General features: G+C 38.9%; 1 protein-coding gene across 5 annotated transcripts in view; it reads right to left on the bottom strand.

The window, feature by feature from the left end:
• PDLIM5 (PDZ and LIM domain 5) overlaps window positions 1-15616 on the bottom strand; it is a 125822-nt gene that overhangs the window by 70828 nt on the left and 39378 nt on the right. For all 5 annotated transcript variants that reach the window (XM_053975856.1, XM_053975857.1, XM_053975858.1 and 2 more), the window contains exon 3: window positions 12757-12908. In XM_053975856.1, the coding sequence (XP_053831831.1) occupies window positions 12757-12908 (152 nt within the window). The remainder of the gene's footprint in view (window positions 1-12756; window positions 12909-15616) is intronic.

Here is a 15616-nt window from a genome sequence, read left to right as displayed (position 1 = left end):
TTGATTTTTCTTTTTTTCTTTGTTGTTTTTTAACGACAGTGTTGTTGTGCTGAAACTTGATTTTGTCCCAAGTTCCAAGTAATCCCCTGTTCACAATACTGTGCCACCTGAGTCTAGCAGCCCTGCCACAAGGGAAACTTCAATCTGCCCTTGCTCCAACTTGCTCAAATTGCACTAGCAGCTTTATTCTCCAGGACAGCTCCCTTCAGCCAAGTGCAAAAGATACAAAAACCCCATAACCATACTCTCTACATAATTAAGTTATTCAACATTGCTCCTTTATAGACAGCTCCAAGAGATGCAACACAGAAATATTAGTCCAGGATTCACTTAAGCATCAAGTTAATGGAACAGTCACTTATGAGTTAAGAAGACTTTGTGGATAATGACTGACTTGTCCAGTCATCACCTTCCTGCCAAGACTTGGAAAGGAGATAACTGGCAACTCTTTCAGTCAATAGTCTCCAAGATCAGTACTGACAGCAGGCACACTTAAAAATTTCAGGACTTGAGAGGACTTGAATGGAAAATATTACACATTTTTGTACTTGCAAAACCTGTTATACATTATATTTATCCCAGTACATGCATTTTAGTGACTCCTGTGTCACTGAGACTTATAGTCTGCTCATGTGCAGGGGCTTTGTATGTAAAGGAAAAATAATCTGTTAGCAATCAAGCAGCATTAGTTACCTCTGAAGTCACTGTCCTCATTAAAACTTTGGCTTCCTACACTCTGTAATACATTTTAAGAATATATACTACATTCCATTTTTTGCATAGAAGCTTAGGAGCTAAAAACGATAATATACAGTCAATAAACAGACTGACTGACTAGGTTTGGTCATTTTCCCTCCAGAAGACATTGAGTGTTAAAAGTCCTTCTCCCCTGTAATGAAACTCACATTACTTGTGTAATCCATTCCTTTTTGCCAAGATGGTCTCTCTTACAGAGCAGCAATCAGTCACAGGTTAAACAGAAACAACAGACTAGGCCAAAGAAGCAATCCCTGAAAATAATTGCCACTCAGAAAATCCATTTAACTATTTGGTGAAGAGTTTATTCCAAACAGAAAGCAACATCAAACATCAGCTTCAAACCAGTCTTGGCTGCTGACATAGATTCTCTATAAAGTTTGTGCCTCTCAGGCAATGGCTTATAACCTCTCACACTGCACATTTATTTTATTTTGGAAGATTCTGTCCTCAGCCACACCCACATAAATATGACATCAAATTTTCATGGGGTTTTGTTGTTTGTTTGAATATAACTTGTTTTCCAAGTTATATTCAAATTGTATCTTGGCAAGAGTTTGAAATGTGAGGAAATTGAGGTTTGCCAAAACTGTGCGAGAAAATACTCAGCAGACATCATAAACTTAGAAGTTTGAGGCATTAAGAAGAATATCAAAGATTCCAAAATATGAAAACATATAAATCTGTTGTAAATTTAAATGTAAGAGATAGAAATTTTTTTGAGATTTCATGTTAACAGACAAACTCTGCTCAGCTAAAACAGCCACAGGAATGCTAAAGCTAACTGGTACATGCTAAGCTAAAGCTTAACATATACCAGTGTTTTACAAAGTAGGGATCAAACACTGTTAGCATCAAGTGTAATTAAGTCTAAACTGAGAAAATATACAAGAACAAGAATAATTTACTCCATTCATAAGCAGATGTCACTAAGTAAAAACAAACCATTCAGGTTCAGTTCTGGTTCAAGCAGTCATAAGTCCCTCACTATATCTATGAGTTCCATTTTGAGAATTTATGCAAGTGAAGAAAATGGCCCAGATTTTTAAGTGGACAAATGATTACCTAAAGTGTTCTTGAGATATATCAATAACTTTTTTTAAATTTCATCTCAATAAATTTATTGCTACTTGTTTTATTGGTAAATTCCCATGGACCAGAAGCAAAGGCAAGTTTTTGTCATCTCTTATCCTTGCAGAAGAGATCTCATTCAGCACAATAATCCAACCCTAACATCTCTGTGCTGCAGATGTGCCACTTCTGCTAAAAGTTATGCTGTCCTTACTTGAAAGATTCCTAATTCTCTGAAATATAATACTCTTACTGACAATTGCTTCCCTGCTTCTCTTTACATCCCAATTCCTGCTTCCCAGAGCTGCCTGAAACTGGCAGGAACAGTTCCCTTGTAGATTAGTTGCCTCGGGGTTGAGGAGAGCAAGGATCTGACATCTCCAGCAGCAGCCAGTGGTGTGTCAGGTCATGTGCAAGACAGAGGAGCATTGTGGCACAAACACCAAACAAATGCATCAGGTTAAAAGGGCAGTGCACAATTTTTATGAAGTTGAGACAGGGTCTCTCAAACCTCCTTACTCATCACAGGAAGGAAGAGAAACTTTCTTTTCTGAGCACTTTTTGGGCAGAGGCTGCAACACAGGACTCCACCAGAAGCACCATGAGGTCAGGAGGAAAGCACGGTCCTCTGGGCCTCTGCCCCAGCAGGGAGCCAAAGTCCTTTCAAGGCCACAAATTGCTGCATCTCCATGAATGAAAGAATTTGCACATGAGCAACCGAAAAGACAAAGGGCTTGCGGTTTTTTTTTTTTTTCCTGCTGGGAATAAGGATTCAGCTGTTGACTAAACTGAAGCGTCAGATGAATCCTGAAGACTTCCTGTCTCAAGTCTCAAACCACAAAGATGACAAAGGCTCAGATCTGGTGTAGACCCTCCCAAAAGCAGAGAGGGTGCACAGAATTAAGTAAAGAAAACTGTCTGACTTTCTGCCTGAACAACTCACTGTGAATTAGGTAAAACTGGGGATACACTGTGCACCAAAATTGGAGGAAAGTGCAATTGGAAAAAAAAAAATCAGTGTGAGAAAATATTTTTCACCTACATACAGCAAAAACGTCTCAATGTTGTTAGCCTGTCTGAGACAAGAATTATGTTGATAGATACATGAACCAACGCCTATAAGACCCCAGTTTAATTATTAGTTACAAGTGTTTGTGATAATCAAACCCACAAGTCTTGTGTAAGCACCCATGTTCTCACCGTGCAGGTGTTAGAAGGCCTGCTTTAGTTCTCACTCCCCCCTCAGGCTGAATCATCAGAAAGCAGCCACAGCGGGTCTGGATACCAGACTAACAGGTTCACTGATACAACACACAGACAAAGCAAACCCTACAGTTTTTAATTCTCTTGTTATTTTTCACGCTGAGTGTTCAGTCCCGAACACGTCCACTGAAACACATCCTATTCAGTGTCAGGCTAAAACACACTCCACTGGAAAACGTGATGCAGCAGGGATATTAAAAAAAAAACAAAACACCAATTTATACACAGCTCTGTTATTCAATCATCAGGCAAAGCTGGATTTCACTTCTAATACTGAACTAACAGCAGCATTAGAAGATGAAAAACTCAGGTCTATTTTACTGGGCCATGGAACTCTACAGTGTTTCATCAGAGCACTGAGGTGCACACCTTTCCTCTAATTTTATTTTGTTGTAGGAAACTTCACTTTGGGAAATGAAACCTATGTGCACTCCAAAACCAAAATACTATTTAACAGTTGAAAGGATCTACATCAGATGTAGCAGATCTACATCATTAACAAAAACTAAGAACTGCAACAAGCAGTGTTTGCCTATGGGGCTCTTAACAAGAGAATATTTGAGGGGAGAACACACACTTTATTTCACAAGGAACTAAGCAAAAATGACTGGTAATAGTCATCCCTGATTTATCATTGTGATACTTTAATTTTCTTAGTATCTTCTACTGAAGCCCTCAGAGCCTCGATGGCTATCAAGTAAGATCAGATCTGACTACGTGAAAGGCAAATAAAGGTTATCTTCTCAAGAGGAAATGTCTAGTTTTCAGAAATCAAACATTAAGGCCCAGCCAAGTCTGCTGCAAAAGCAGAAATGGAACTAAAAATTTAAAACCTATGCTTAACCACTACATCAGTCCCGACAAATAAAAACCCACCTGATATAGTAAGATCAGTGATGGAGGACATTTTGAAAGTAATATAGCATTTTAAAACAGCTGTAATCAGCACCTGCCTACAGCAGGTATTATTACTAGAGAAACAAAAATATGTTTTTCTACATTATGCTGCAGTGCGTATGGGATATTGGTGACTGTCACCATGAATACCACAGAAGTCCATTAGAAAATAAGGAAATGAAAGCCATAATTGCATCAAAGGCCTCCTGGAGAATACTACTTCATTAAAATCACTTCAAATGAAACAAAATGTAACAAAAACCTAAGAATATAACTTTTCTGATGGCTTTCTGTAACTCATTAAAGAAAAAAAAACAAACCTAAACTCCCCTCTGGGGATTATTTATAAATGAGAGGAAAGCAGTAACCAAAAGAGCTTCCTGAAACACAGCTACGAACCTTTTCCTCAGAAAAACTAAAAGGCAGTACTTAGCCAGGAAATCACACTAAGAGCAAACAAAATTGCTTTCCTATCAGTCTTCAATATCTGAACTATTCCACAGCTCCTTTTCTGCCCTTTTCTAAAACAAACCCAAACTGAACCCCAAACCAATGTCCCTTCCTCCCCACCCCCAGAAATCAACACCATCTTTCAGCATCTCCTGTGTGAAGAGATAATGACAAGTAAAAAGTGCCTGGATTGTCTTTATACAGCCACAACAGCTCTTGATAACAGTGGCAGAGTCCAAAGCACCTGGCATATAATTGCCACAGAAAGGCTGACTTAATATTGCAGTGTCAGTGAAGACTCCTTTCCCATCATGTAGGAAGTTGGCACTTGTACCTGTTAAGCAGAAGCTTTATTGTACATCACAGGGATATTGATAGTCAGCAAAATTAACTCCTGTGGTTTTCAAGAGGTTTTTTTTTAGATTTCCATAATGAAGTTTAGCTTAGTTGTGTTCCGACATTCCTAAAATACATATATTTAATGTTTGGGAAATACAGTCACTCTACTCCTTAGAAGCATCTATACTACTAAAGTTCTCTTTAGTGTGGGGGTGTTTAAGCACATATCTCACATTCTGCTTCCACCCTTCAACAGCAATGAGAAGGCTTTGCAACATGCAGAATATAAAGCAACATAAAGCAAAACTAACTTAAAGGAGTTTGCAAGCTGGAAAATGCTGTTAAATAACAGTCAGACACCAGTCACAACCTCACTCAGCCTAGATGCTTTCTGTATTAAATTTCAGCTTGCAAATGTTACTTCTTGCTTACAGCAAGAACATATGAACTGAACAATGTGGAGTTCATTAAGCAATTCCCTGTTGTCTGCAGAGGTACTCCTCAACTCAGTTTTGGGGTTTTTTTTCATTCTGTAAGACAGGAGAAAGTCATTGGTATTCCAGAAAGTTATTCTAAATCACAAGCAGTCATTTACCATTATCATGTCTTTTATCCATTAGGCAGAGCACTGGAAGCCCATCCTCATCTTGTATTCTGAGGCATAGTGTCCATCTAGCACATGCCAAGATCAAGTAAGATTATCTAATTTCCAGATACTGCCTCAACTCCTGCGGTCCCTCACCAGCAACTGATGCAGTCAAGCATCACACAGCTACAAAATGATGTTGCACTGTTTTTTCTGCAGCCTTTGCAATGAGACACTTCCTACTGAATTATGTCATTTCAGGAAAAATATATGTGAATGAACCTTCACTGCTCCTGTCTTCACAGACAGAAATCAATTGTGTCAGATCTAAACCAGAATACAGATTTGTTTTATTTTAGTTTTATAATAGAGTGAAAATAGGCTTCTAAATTACTGTACACCTAAACATCAAGCCAAAGCTATTACCTTACTAATGATCTGCTTGTGTAAAGCCATGTTTTTTTCACTGCATTTTTTTGCTTTAACAATTTAATCTTTGTTTTCTAAAAGCATAATTATACATCACAGTGGTTTAATCGCTATAGCAGAACTATAATGGAAGGCAAGTACTTTCATATTGATCTTAAATATAGGAATGAAAGAATGCAGTCTATATAATAACAACATGTGATAAGCATTTATTTTTAGGCTAATCCAAACATATCTGAAAGATATGCATGGTTTCAGGCTTTAAAACAAATATCTGTAGAGTCAGCAAAATTACTAAAACAAACAAACACAAAAAAAACCCAAAACAAGCAAAAAACCTCCACAAACCAACCCCAACTTGACTTCCCTGTCTGAAAACAAGTAGTATTTTTAAGAAACAAACTAAGAGTCAAATTCAGAATTACTTTTTGCTGTATTTGTCAGACATCTGTGCTATGCAACAGTTCATATAAAGCAATTGCACAGATGTTTCTCACTGGTTAAGAAAAAAAAAGCAAGATGACCAATTAAGGCACTTTAGTTGCCACTTGATCCATTGCAAACAGATGAGAACTTCTAGGATCCAAAGCTGTCCTCACTTCATTTTCACAAGGGACTCTCAGGTGCAAACCTCCACCACAATCCCTCACTGCTGTTCAAATAGTGATGTCCCAATTTACCTCCTCCCCAGCTTTTTATCAGCTTCTGCTGATTATAACACCTGAGCTACTCTCCCAAGCAACCTTACCAACCTTTATTCCATCAAGGACTTGGACTGTGAGGTTAGGAATTTGAAAATGTATCCCAAATTGAACTTACAAGCTCTCAGGTTGTGAGAGACAGTTTCTTGATGATGGCCTCCTCGTTTTCACACAAAAGAAGGTGATGTTTTTAAATATCCACCTAATATGACTGCCCTTGGTTTAACCCACCACAATATAGTTTTGTTGACAAAACCTCAAAAACATAATGGTAAAATGGCTGCAATTGCCGCAACTCAGAGGTGATATTTTGCATTTCCCTGGAGGCAAGCAAACTAAAAATAAAAGGAAAACTAAAACACCAACATGTTAATGGTTTCTTCTTTAACTCCCTCTGCTGGATTTTCAACTTCCTGAGGTGGTATTAACTATATGGGGGCCAGAGAACAATGTACCTGAAATTAAAAGTGAAAAAACATCTTTAAACTTTAATTTGAAGGAAATATTTTCATGTTCAATAGCAATCTGCCTTTGTTTCAGTAAATGGCAATCTACCAATGGTACTTGCCATTGTCCACCATCTATATCTACTACTGTTTTTATGTTCCTATGCTACTTACTGCAGCAACCTTAAAAAACTGCACAGCCTTTACAAATCTTTTGCAGCTCTAAAGATTCCCAGCAAAACTCTAAGGTACACAACGTGAGAAAGGCTGCTATTCCTGTTGCTTAACTCACCCTCAGTCCCACCCATTTTCCTGGCAGATGGGTAGTTATCATCCTGTACAAGTCACTGAACTCTGCTTTTTACCCTGCAACCTTCCACTTTGATCCCAGCAATTCTCCTTTGAACTTTCAAGCAAGCTTTTAGTTTGTTGGATTCACTTAGCTGCAGCATGTTCTGTGGTTCATCTAATTGCTACCTGACCAGCAGGAAAGTGCTATGTACAAGATGACTCTGAATTTCAGCTGGAAGCAAGAGCTGTACCCTTCCATTCATTTAGTGTGTGGGCAGGCTTTCCAAAGGCATGGCTTAGCTAGCTAAACTTGCTCAGCTCCTAAATTAGGAGCAAAAGGTTCCTACTTTGCTTCCAACAAGTACATAGATTTATACAACAACCTTTGGATGAAAAAAAAAACCCAGCATCATTCATTGGCTTTGAATTCTTTGGACAATGTTTCAACCCAATATCACTGAATTTCAGAGCGAGATAAAACAGGAGGACTTAAGACGACCCAGCTGACTGCATTGCAATGCACAGTACAAAAAGGCTACAGTCAATAACAGAAAGCTCTCCATGATTATTTAAAGTCTCAGCAGGCTCCACTGAGTGAGCTACCTGAACAGCTGACACCTCAAAGCTTAGTGACATGGCTAAACAAGAGATGAGAATGTCTGTTTGGGAGGCACTGTTTTTCACCTAGTTATTTTCAGGCATAACCACTGAAAGCTAGTATTAATGACTGAAAGTAAACTAGCCTTGGGGAATAAATTCCCAAAAGTTTTGAATAGCATATGAACTACCAATATACAGTTTGTTTACACATACCAAGCCATACTGCCTCAACTGAGTTCTGTAAATTTTTTGTGTCTCAGCTCTCTCAATTAAAAAGAAATTATTTCCTTAATCATTCAGCACTAAGTTTTGACATTTCTGAAACAAGTTACATAAGAATTAGTATTACAAAAAGAATGACAGCAAAAAAAAATTTTCAGAATTTGAAAAAATTACTTGGAAGCTGTAGTGTCTTTCAACCAATTATAATTGTCTCTGTTCAGCTGGCATAGGATAACGAAGCTTCTATCTTTCTAAAAAAGCAAATCACTGAAGAACCAAACTAAAGTCAAAATACCTATGTATGGGAAATTATGATGACTAAAGTGGGGAGAAAAATGTAAGACTTCAGAATGCATTCTTATCATACTTTTCTTCAGGCTCATCCATATATGGTTTAGGGAAACAGAATACCCACCCAAGGAACCTACGACTCATAGAACTGAAACATGAGTTTTAACCATCATCTAAAGTGAAGCCTATAAATTAAACAAAAAATAGTAAGAAAAAAGCATACTAAGCTAATCTTACTGCTGAAAACCCTTTCCAAATTTGTTAACTTGAAAAAAGATCTTACAAAATAGAATTCAAATGATCCATGAGCATTTTTTCTTGTTTACCCCATCTTAAATCATGAGAATTTCAGCTGCCCTTAAGCTAAAAGCCTAGACTTCACAATCCCTGAAAGAAAAACCAAAAAGATAAGGGAGGACAGTACAATAAAGATTCATACTCAGGCAGGCAGCTAAAACAAATATTATGGCTTTTGAGTTTACCAACTGCACAACTCAGCCCTGTGGCTCAACTAAATTTTGTCTCCGAGTCCTGTAGGACATCAAGAATACCCAGAAGGCCCCAGCTTCACCTGTGATACTTGTGCAACCCCATGCTTTAAAAAGATTTAGGGAAAAAAACCAACAAGCCCACGGCCATCACTGAAATTCATCTATTGCTTTGTAGCAGCTGTGTTCCTTCACTGAAGAGCTGGAATCAGAACTACAGTAACTGCTCACTGCCAGCTTACTGCACCCAGAAAAATTTTTTCACCCAAACAGAGAAGCACTGCAATATAGCAATAGAGGAGTAAACAACCTGGAGAACCCTCCTTTCACTTCCTAAGCCAAGCAATCTCAATGCCTTTTGTCCTAAATTAGTAAATTTATGGACAGAGTGAAAGAAATTCCTTTACAAAGCAAATTATACCCATGCAGATCTGTTTTACTAAATAGAGAGATAAATATGTTCTCTGTCTCATAGGAAAAACAAAGCCCAAGACTTTCCATCTTTCCTCTTTTACTTTTATCCCTGCATTGCTGACACTTTTCACAGAAGTTTCACAGGTATTATGATCTCATTCATCTGTAGAAATCCACAATTCTTTATCCTTCTCACTCCCAAAGAATCATTAAGGCAAATCTCTGAAGAAACAGTCCCCAAAAATAATATTTTAAAAATAGGTGGTGGCTTTTAGCTGTTCAGCAACTTAGAGATTTATTTATGAAAGTCCATGCTAAGTTACTGAACTTGAAAATATACCCATATATCAAAAAAGCAAGCATCTAGTTTCCATCTGTCCTAATGGGAAACTGGAATGGCTTTAGATGAAAATGAAATACGGGGGTGCAAAAGAGCAAGATCTCAGAAAGGGAGGGAAACAAAAATTGGAGGGGGGAAGAGATTTATCAAGAAACTAAAATAGCAAGTTACAAAATAAAAAGAAGAGAAAAAACCCACACTCCATATTTTTGAGTCATATAATGTCACAGCACATGTTGCAGTTGAGATGGCCACGATACACAGAGTATCTCCAGACAATTTCAGAAAGCGTCAACCCATACAGAGTAACAGCACACCACTGAAGAAGGCTTCAAGTGACAGCCCCTATTTTTCTTCAGCCCAACCTTTTATACCCCTCATGTCCATGCATGGCACCTGTGTGCCCTCTGTTCCCTTTGGTGATGGTCAGTGCGCCTGGGCACTCCATGGCTCATTGCTGTCAATGCTGCTCACCTGCTTTTCACAGCTCACTGGGGATGAGGCTGGCCACAGCCCCACCCCAATTACCACAAACTGTGAACCTACAATATAATATGAAAAATGAGCAAGTAACATGCCTACATTCAGATTTCATTTCAGAACTGAAAAAAAAATATATCTTCTATACTAAACAATGAGAATTGTTTACAAAACCTATTGATTTTAAAGACATACACCTGAAAATACTTGCCAACACATGCAAATGTTAAGCAACTACTACTGCACACAGGGCTGGCAAAGCACAATTTTGCCCATTTGTACTTGAGCAACCTCTAAGCAAAGTGGACTTGCAATTGTGTCAGCTGCACCTCCAGCTCCTTTCCAGGGCATACAACAATTCCATGTTTAAAAAACCTAGCTGTGATACTGCCTTACACAGAACAAAGGGAAGCTTTTATTTGCCCGTCAAATATTTTGCCAACATTCAATTACAAGTTACAAAACATCTGAATTGGTTTTCCACAAGGGGCACTTGCATATCTGCCTACATAAATATACTGCTTTAAATCTGTAAGTAAAGATTTTGAAGGCAGTACTTTAAATATCCCTTCCAACCTCCCAAATAAGCTAATTCTTGCCCCTGGTTTAGTTTCTCTTAATTTTATTTTTTCTAGTTTGCACATGAAGAAGAGAGGAAGCCAAGTGAAAACCTAACAGAACAGAAAAATATAATTATGGAGAACACTCAATATTAAAATGGCTTATCTTGCCACCCTGTTTATACTCTCAAGCTCCCTTCCCATGGGCAGCCAGCATCTCCAGTTAGCATGAGTCAGTCTGATTCCAAGAAGCATCTTCTTCCAGGCTATAAAGAACAAATAAACGGCAGGGCAAAGAAATTTTCACAGGCAGAGGAACCAGGAGAACACTGCCTACACCTTTGGTTTCTTGGGATACAGGCAGAATTCAAAACAGCTTAGACCAAGAGACTACAAAGCAGCAGAGTCACAAGACACATCTGTCACACACCCAGATGCCAGGACCAAGGCTATTCCTTTGATCCCTGTTAGTCTGATCCTGACTTAGCCTTCAGCTGTCGGGTAGCCAACAGTGGTGAGTCAGATGCTACACTAGGTAGGAAGGCTGAGAACAGCAGGGGATCAGGCTAACTCATGATTAATTTGATTCTCAAACCACTTATCTCTGTACCTAACCAGAAGCAGCCTCAGACAAGTTATTACCTGACTGGGACACACCTGCCGTGACTTTCCTATATCCAATATTAACCCTGCCCATACAATTATGGTGACAGGAGAAAGTGGGCCAACCCACCCTGCAGTGGGTTGGCTGCAGTGACTCAGTGGGTCCTGGAAAGTGCATTTCTGAGCGACCTGCTCATCTCCTTAGGAGTCAGAAAAGCAAATGACACACTAGATACAACATGTAGTTTTTCTAATGAGCTGGTATAATACCTGTCTTTCATCAAGAAACTTTTAATGCCACCTTTACAAGTTTCACTCAGGGAGATGCCCTAGGCACGAACCACACCACAAGGTACTCCTTTCCTCAGACTGAGCAAAGGAAATCCCTTAGTCAGGGTAGCTAAGCACCAAAGTACAGGACAATGGGAAAAACAAGAAACAACAAGTAGTGCTGCAGCCTCTTACAGAAGAGAGCACTCACACAACCATTCAAATACATGGCACTTAGGGCTGGGAACAAGCAACTGCCACCCTCAAGATGGATGGTTGTCAGATCTGCAACCACATAATCTCTTTTTATTCTAACACTGATTAACTCACTGAAAGATGTAGTCCTTTCGTTAAGGGGAGGATAATTTGCCCCAAAAAACAGTCAATAACTGGTGAAGAGTTATGGTACCTCATCAAGAAACTTTGCACTGCTGAAGGCAGGCCTGAACAGCAATCATGGCCTACAACTGCTGCTATTTTCTTTGAAAACAAGAAGAGATGCTTTTCCCTATGTGATGGATTCACAAGCCAATCTCCTAGCTAGTCTTCTAGCAAAAGACAGGTAGCCCTGGGAGGCTTTTGAGAATAGGAGGAATTTATTGCTTATGCTGTTGCTCATTCTACTTCAGGTTCAATAACCCATATGTGAGCCTCCTGCTCCTCTCCTGCAAAACACTCCCAAAACACAGCCCCAGGCTATACCAGAGATATGCTGGGATTCAATAAATTCTATGATTTAGTATTGAAATTGGGCCAAGCTGCAACTTCTATAGCAGGCACTTCAATTAGCAAAGGGAGGCTGCTACTTAGTGACATAGTGGTAGCATCATGGTGGAAACATCTCCCAGACTCTGAGCAGAAGTATTTTGATGCATTTAACTAAAGGGTTAACTATTTAAATCTATCATTCTGTTAGCCAGTAAGAATGGTGCTGTAGGCCTTGACCCAAAAAAATGTTCTAGTCACTTGTGGAAGGGGAAAAAGGCATTAATAAGACTTGCTTTTAAACAGATTAATTAAACAAAACAAAGAAGAAATAGAAAGGTGACATAAAGCTGGAAAAAGTCTTTGTCAAGCCACATAATTAACATCTAATAAGTTTTCTTAAATGCTGTAAATCAAGACAGACTATAGGCTATGGCAGCATATATGACATTTAACTCCATAGACTTTGCCAAACCACTTACATATTTTATATCCTCCAAACCACTGTTAGGATGATAATTAATTCTCTTTAAAAAAAGAAGAAGCTATCTTACCTTTGCAGAGTCATGTTCAAATTGCCTGTACATGCCTTGATCTTGTTTTGTGCTTCTAGATGAGTCATCCCATCCGTGCTTATCCCATCAATGGTGAGAACCACATCACCAATCCCCACATGTGCCTGGGCTGCCTTGCCACCATCATTAAGCTGAAACATTGCAAGAATGGTAAATGAGAAACTTGGACGGTTTATGTTTATTGAACACAAAATCACAATATTTTATTCACAGTGCTGTTTCATGGAAAGAGAAAAAAACAAGACATCTTTTCTCATTTGTGAGTCCTGTGAAAATTGTTGCAATACCTATATGTAATTCATTCTTATTTCACTTCAATGACAGGAAAGAACTGCACATTATAGCCTGTTTTTCAAAATCAAGCTCCACTTCTACTTTACTGGCTGGAAGCTATGGACATTCACAAAGAGGCACAAGCAGGGACAGGCACTCAGTTTCCTGCACTCCAAGTTCCAGCCACCTTTCTCTTCATACATGACATTTTTCTCACAAAAGGAGCTATAAACCAGCTTTTTCCACTCTAAAGTTTCCACTTAAAAATCTCTTCAAAGTTCATTTACTTTCCAATGACTGGTCATGTGCAGAGAAGACTCTGTTAATAGTGAAACTGACTTTTCCCCAGCTACAGCTACTAGAAAGTCAAAAGTTCAACATCACAGACAGGCTGCTTGCAGGACATTGTTTTGCCTTTCTCTCAGTAGGTTTACAGGCCCCAATGACCTTCAGTATATTCAGATCAGGATAAGAAAAGCCTCTTGAGAAGTCTAACTCTTTGATCAAGGCCACTGCCAAAGTTCAGTTCAACTGCCTTTGATCCACTTGAATGAAACAATATTGCAACAGAAACCCCTGTAAAGTTTTTACACTATTGGCCCCAACAGAACAATAAATCAATCTTTTCACCTGATGCAACTGAATTTCAACTACCTTCATTCCCAAGAACAGAAACAGAAATTAACACATAGTAAAATCTATGCACTGATTTATATCCCTGATCATCAATCTTCTAATTATTTTATAGCAGGCTGAAAAAATATCCTGAACTGTGTAAATTCCCTCTATGTTTCCAAAAGTATCTCCTATATTACAGCAGAAATGTAGTAGCTGCTGGTGCTGTGCATGCAAAACCTCACAACTCTGTCCTCTGCCTGCAAGCATGAGTCTGTTCCTTAAAGAAATCACTACTTTTAGGGAAGTGCTGCAAACAGTAGAATTACTTTATCTTCATTTCCAAAAGTAGAATTCACCTGGAACCAAAATGGTGCTTTAGCACATGACTTGAGAGCTGGTGATATTCAGCCAGGGTGAAAAGGTGGCTCAGGGGAGACCTCATCCCTCTCCACAGCTGCCTGAAAAGAGGGTGTAGAGACATGGGGGTCAGTCTCTTCTCCCAGCTAACAAGTTTCAGGATGAGAGCAAACTCATAATATAGGAGGTTTAGTTTGGATACTAGGAAAAATTTCTTCATGGAAAGCATTGTCAAGCACTGGAACAGGCTTTCCCAGGAAAACAGTAGAATCACCATCCCTAGAAGTGCTCAAAATATGCATGGATAAGGCACCTGAGGACATGGTTTAGTGGTTAACATGGTGGTGCTGCTATCTTGACAGTTGGAGGTGGTGATCCTTAGAGGTCTTTTCCAACCTTGACAATTCTATGATTCTATGACTTTTCAAAGGTACGCCAAAGGAAGGTTTTCATCTCCTTTGTTTTTTAACTGCCCCTGTTTTAGTTCATGCAGTAGGGACCAAGAAGTTTTGGTTCTTTGTTACTTTACAAAGTACAGCCACCAGTCTACACATCATTCACTTCAACAGGAGAAATGAGGTTATGTCTTGAAAACTGTCTGTGGGTAAAGAGATAATAATGCATGAAATATGAGGGGCTCAATCTCTGCATTTGTGTAGGGTAAACCTGTGGAAGGTGTCCCATCAGCCTGCCTGATATGGTTAAGGCTTTCCTAAAATCCAAGCAACCAGAAATACATGACAGCTGCGACGTGTATTGGATGGCATCTGAAGACAAATACTTTATCTTAGAAAAAACATTGTGTAATGTTGCAAGACGTATGCAAATGCAAAACTCCAAAAATATTGCCATTTGACAATATATAGACTAAACCCAAAAAAATTCACATGCTATCACTGCTGGCATTTTTCAACATCAATTCCATACTTGCTGATTGCAGTAGCAATCCTGAGCAGATAAAAAACAGAGAAAATTTTCAACAAAATCAGAAAAATTCTCCCATTTGATGTTAAACCGGTGAAGGAAGAGGCCTGTGATCAAGGATATCTTGACATATCTGAAGATATGTCATATCTTCAGATGCAAAATAGCAGCCAGGCCCTCAGCACTACAAATCAACATAGCTATTTTAGCCAGAGTTGAAACCAGAGAGTGCTAACAAGGAAAAGTCAGCAGAGCAAGGAAATAAAGTAAGAGGAAAAGGAAAAAGGAGACACCCTGATTTCAGAAAAACTATTTGACTTGCCAAAGTCATAAGAATTTCAAGTCGTATTGTGAATCCTTTTACAAAAGGCTTCAACAAAAAAGCCAAAAGTCCTCCAAAATTGGGTGTTCATACCCAAATTGTGAGTTAAGAGGCCTGATTACTATAAAACACCAATCAGGGAAGCTCACAAGCATATAGAAAGCTATGACCAATATAGCTATTTATAGGAAAGCTCCTCAAACCTTTGGGTGAGGGGTGGGACCTGCCATAAACAGATCCTGCCATAAACCGGTATGTTATAGCACGCTGACATTTGCCATCAAGGTCTGGAAAAGGGAAAGGAACGTAAGGGTGCTAAAAGCTAAAGGTCAAATGGATCACTGT

This window comes from Vidua macroura, chromosome 4 (assembly GCF_024509145.1).
Source record: "Vidua macroura isolate BioBank_ID:100142 chromosome 4, ASM2450914v1, whole genome shotgun sequence".
Classification (NCBI taxonomy): domain Eukaryota; kingdom Metazoa; phylum Chordata; class Aves; order Passeriformes; family Viduidae; genus Vidua; species Vidua macroura.
The sequence above is the reverse complement of the archived record's forward strand: the minus strand, read 5'-3'. Positions and strand labels throughout refer to the sequence as shown.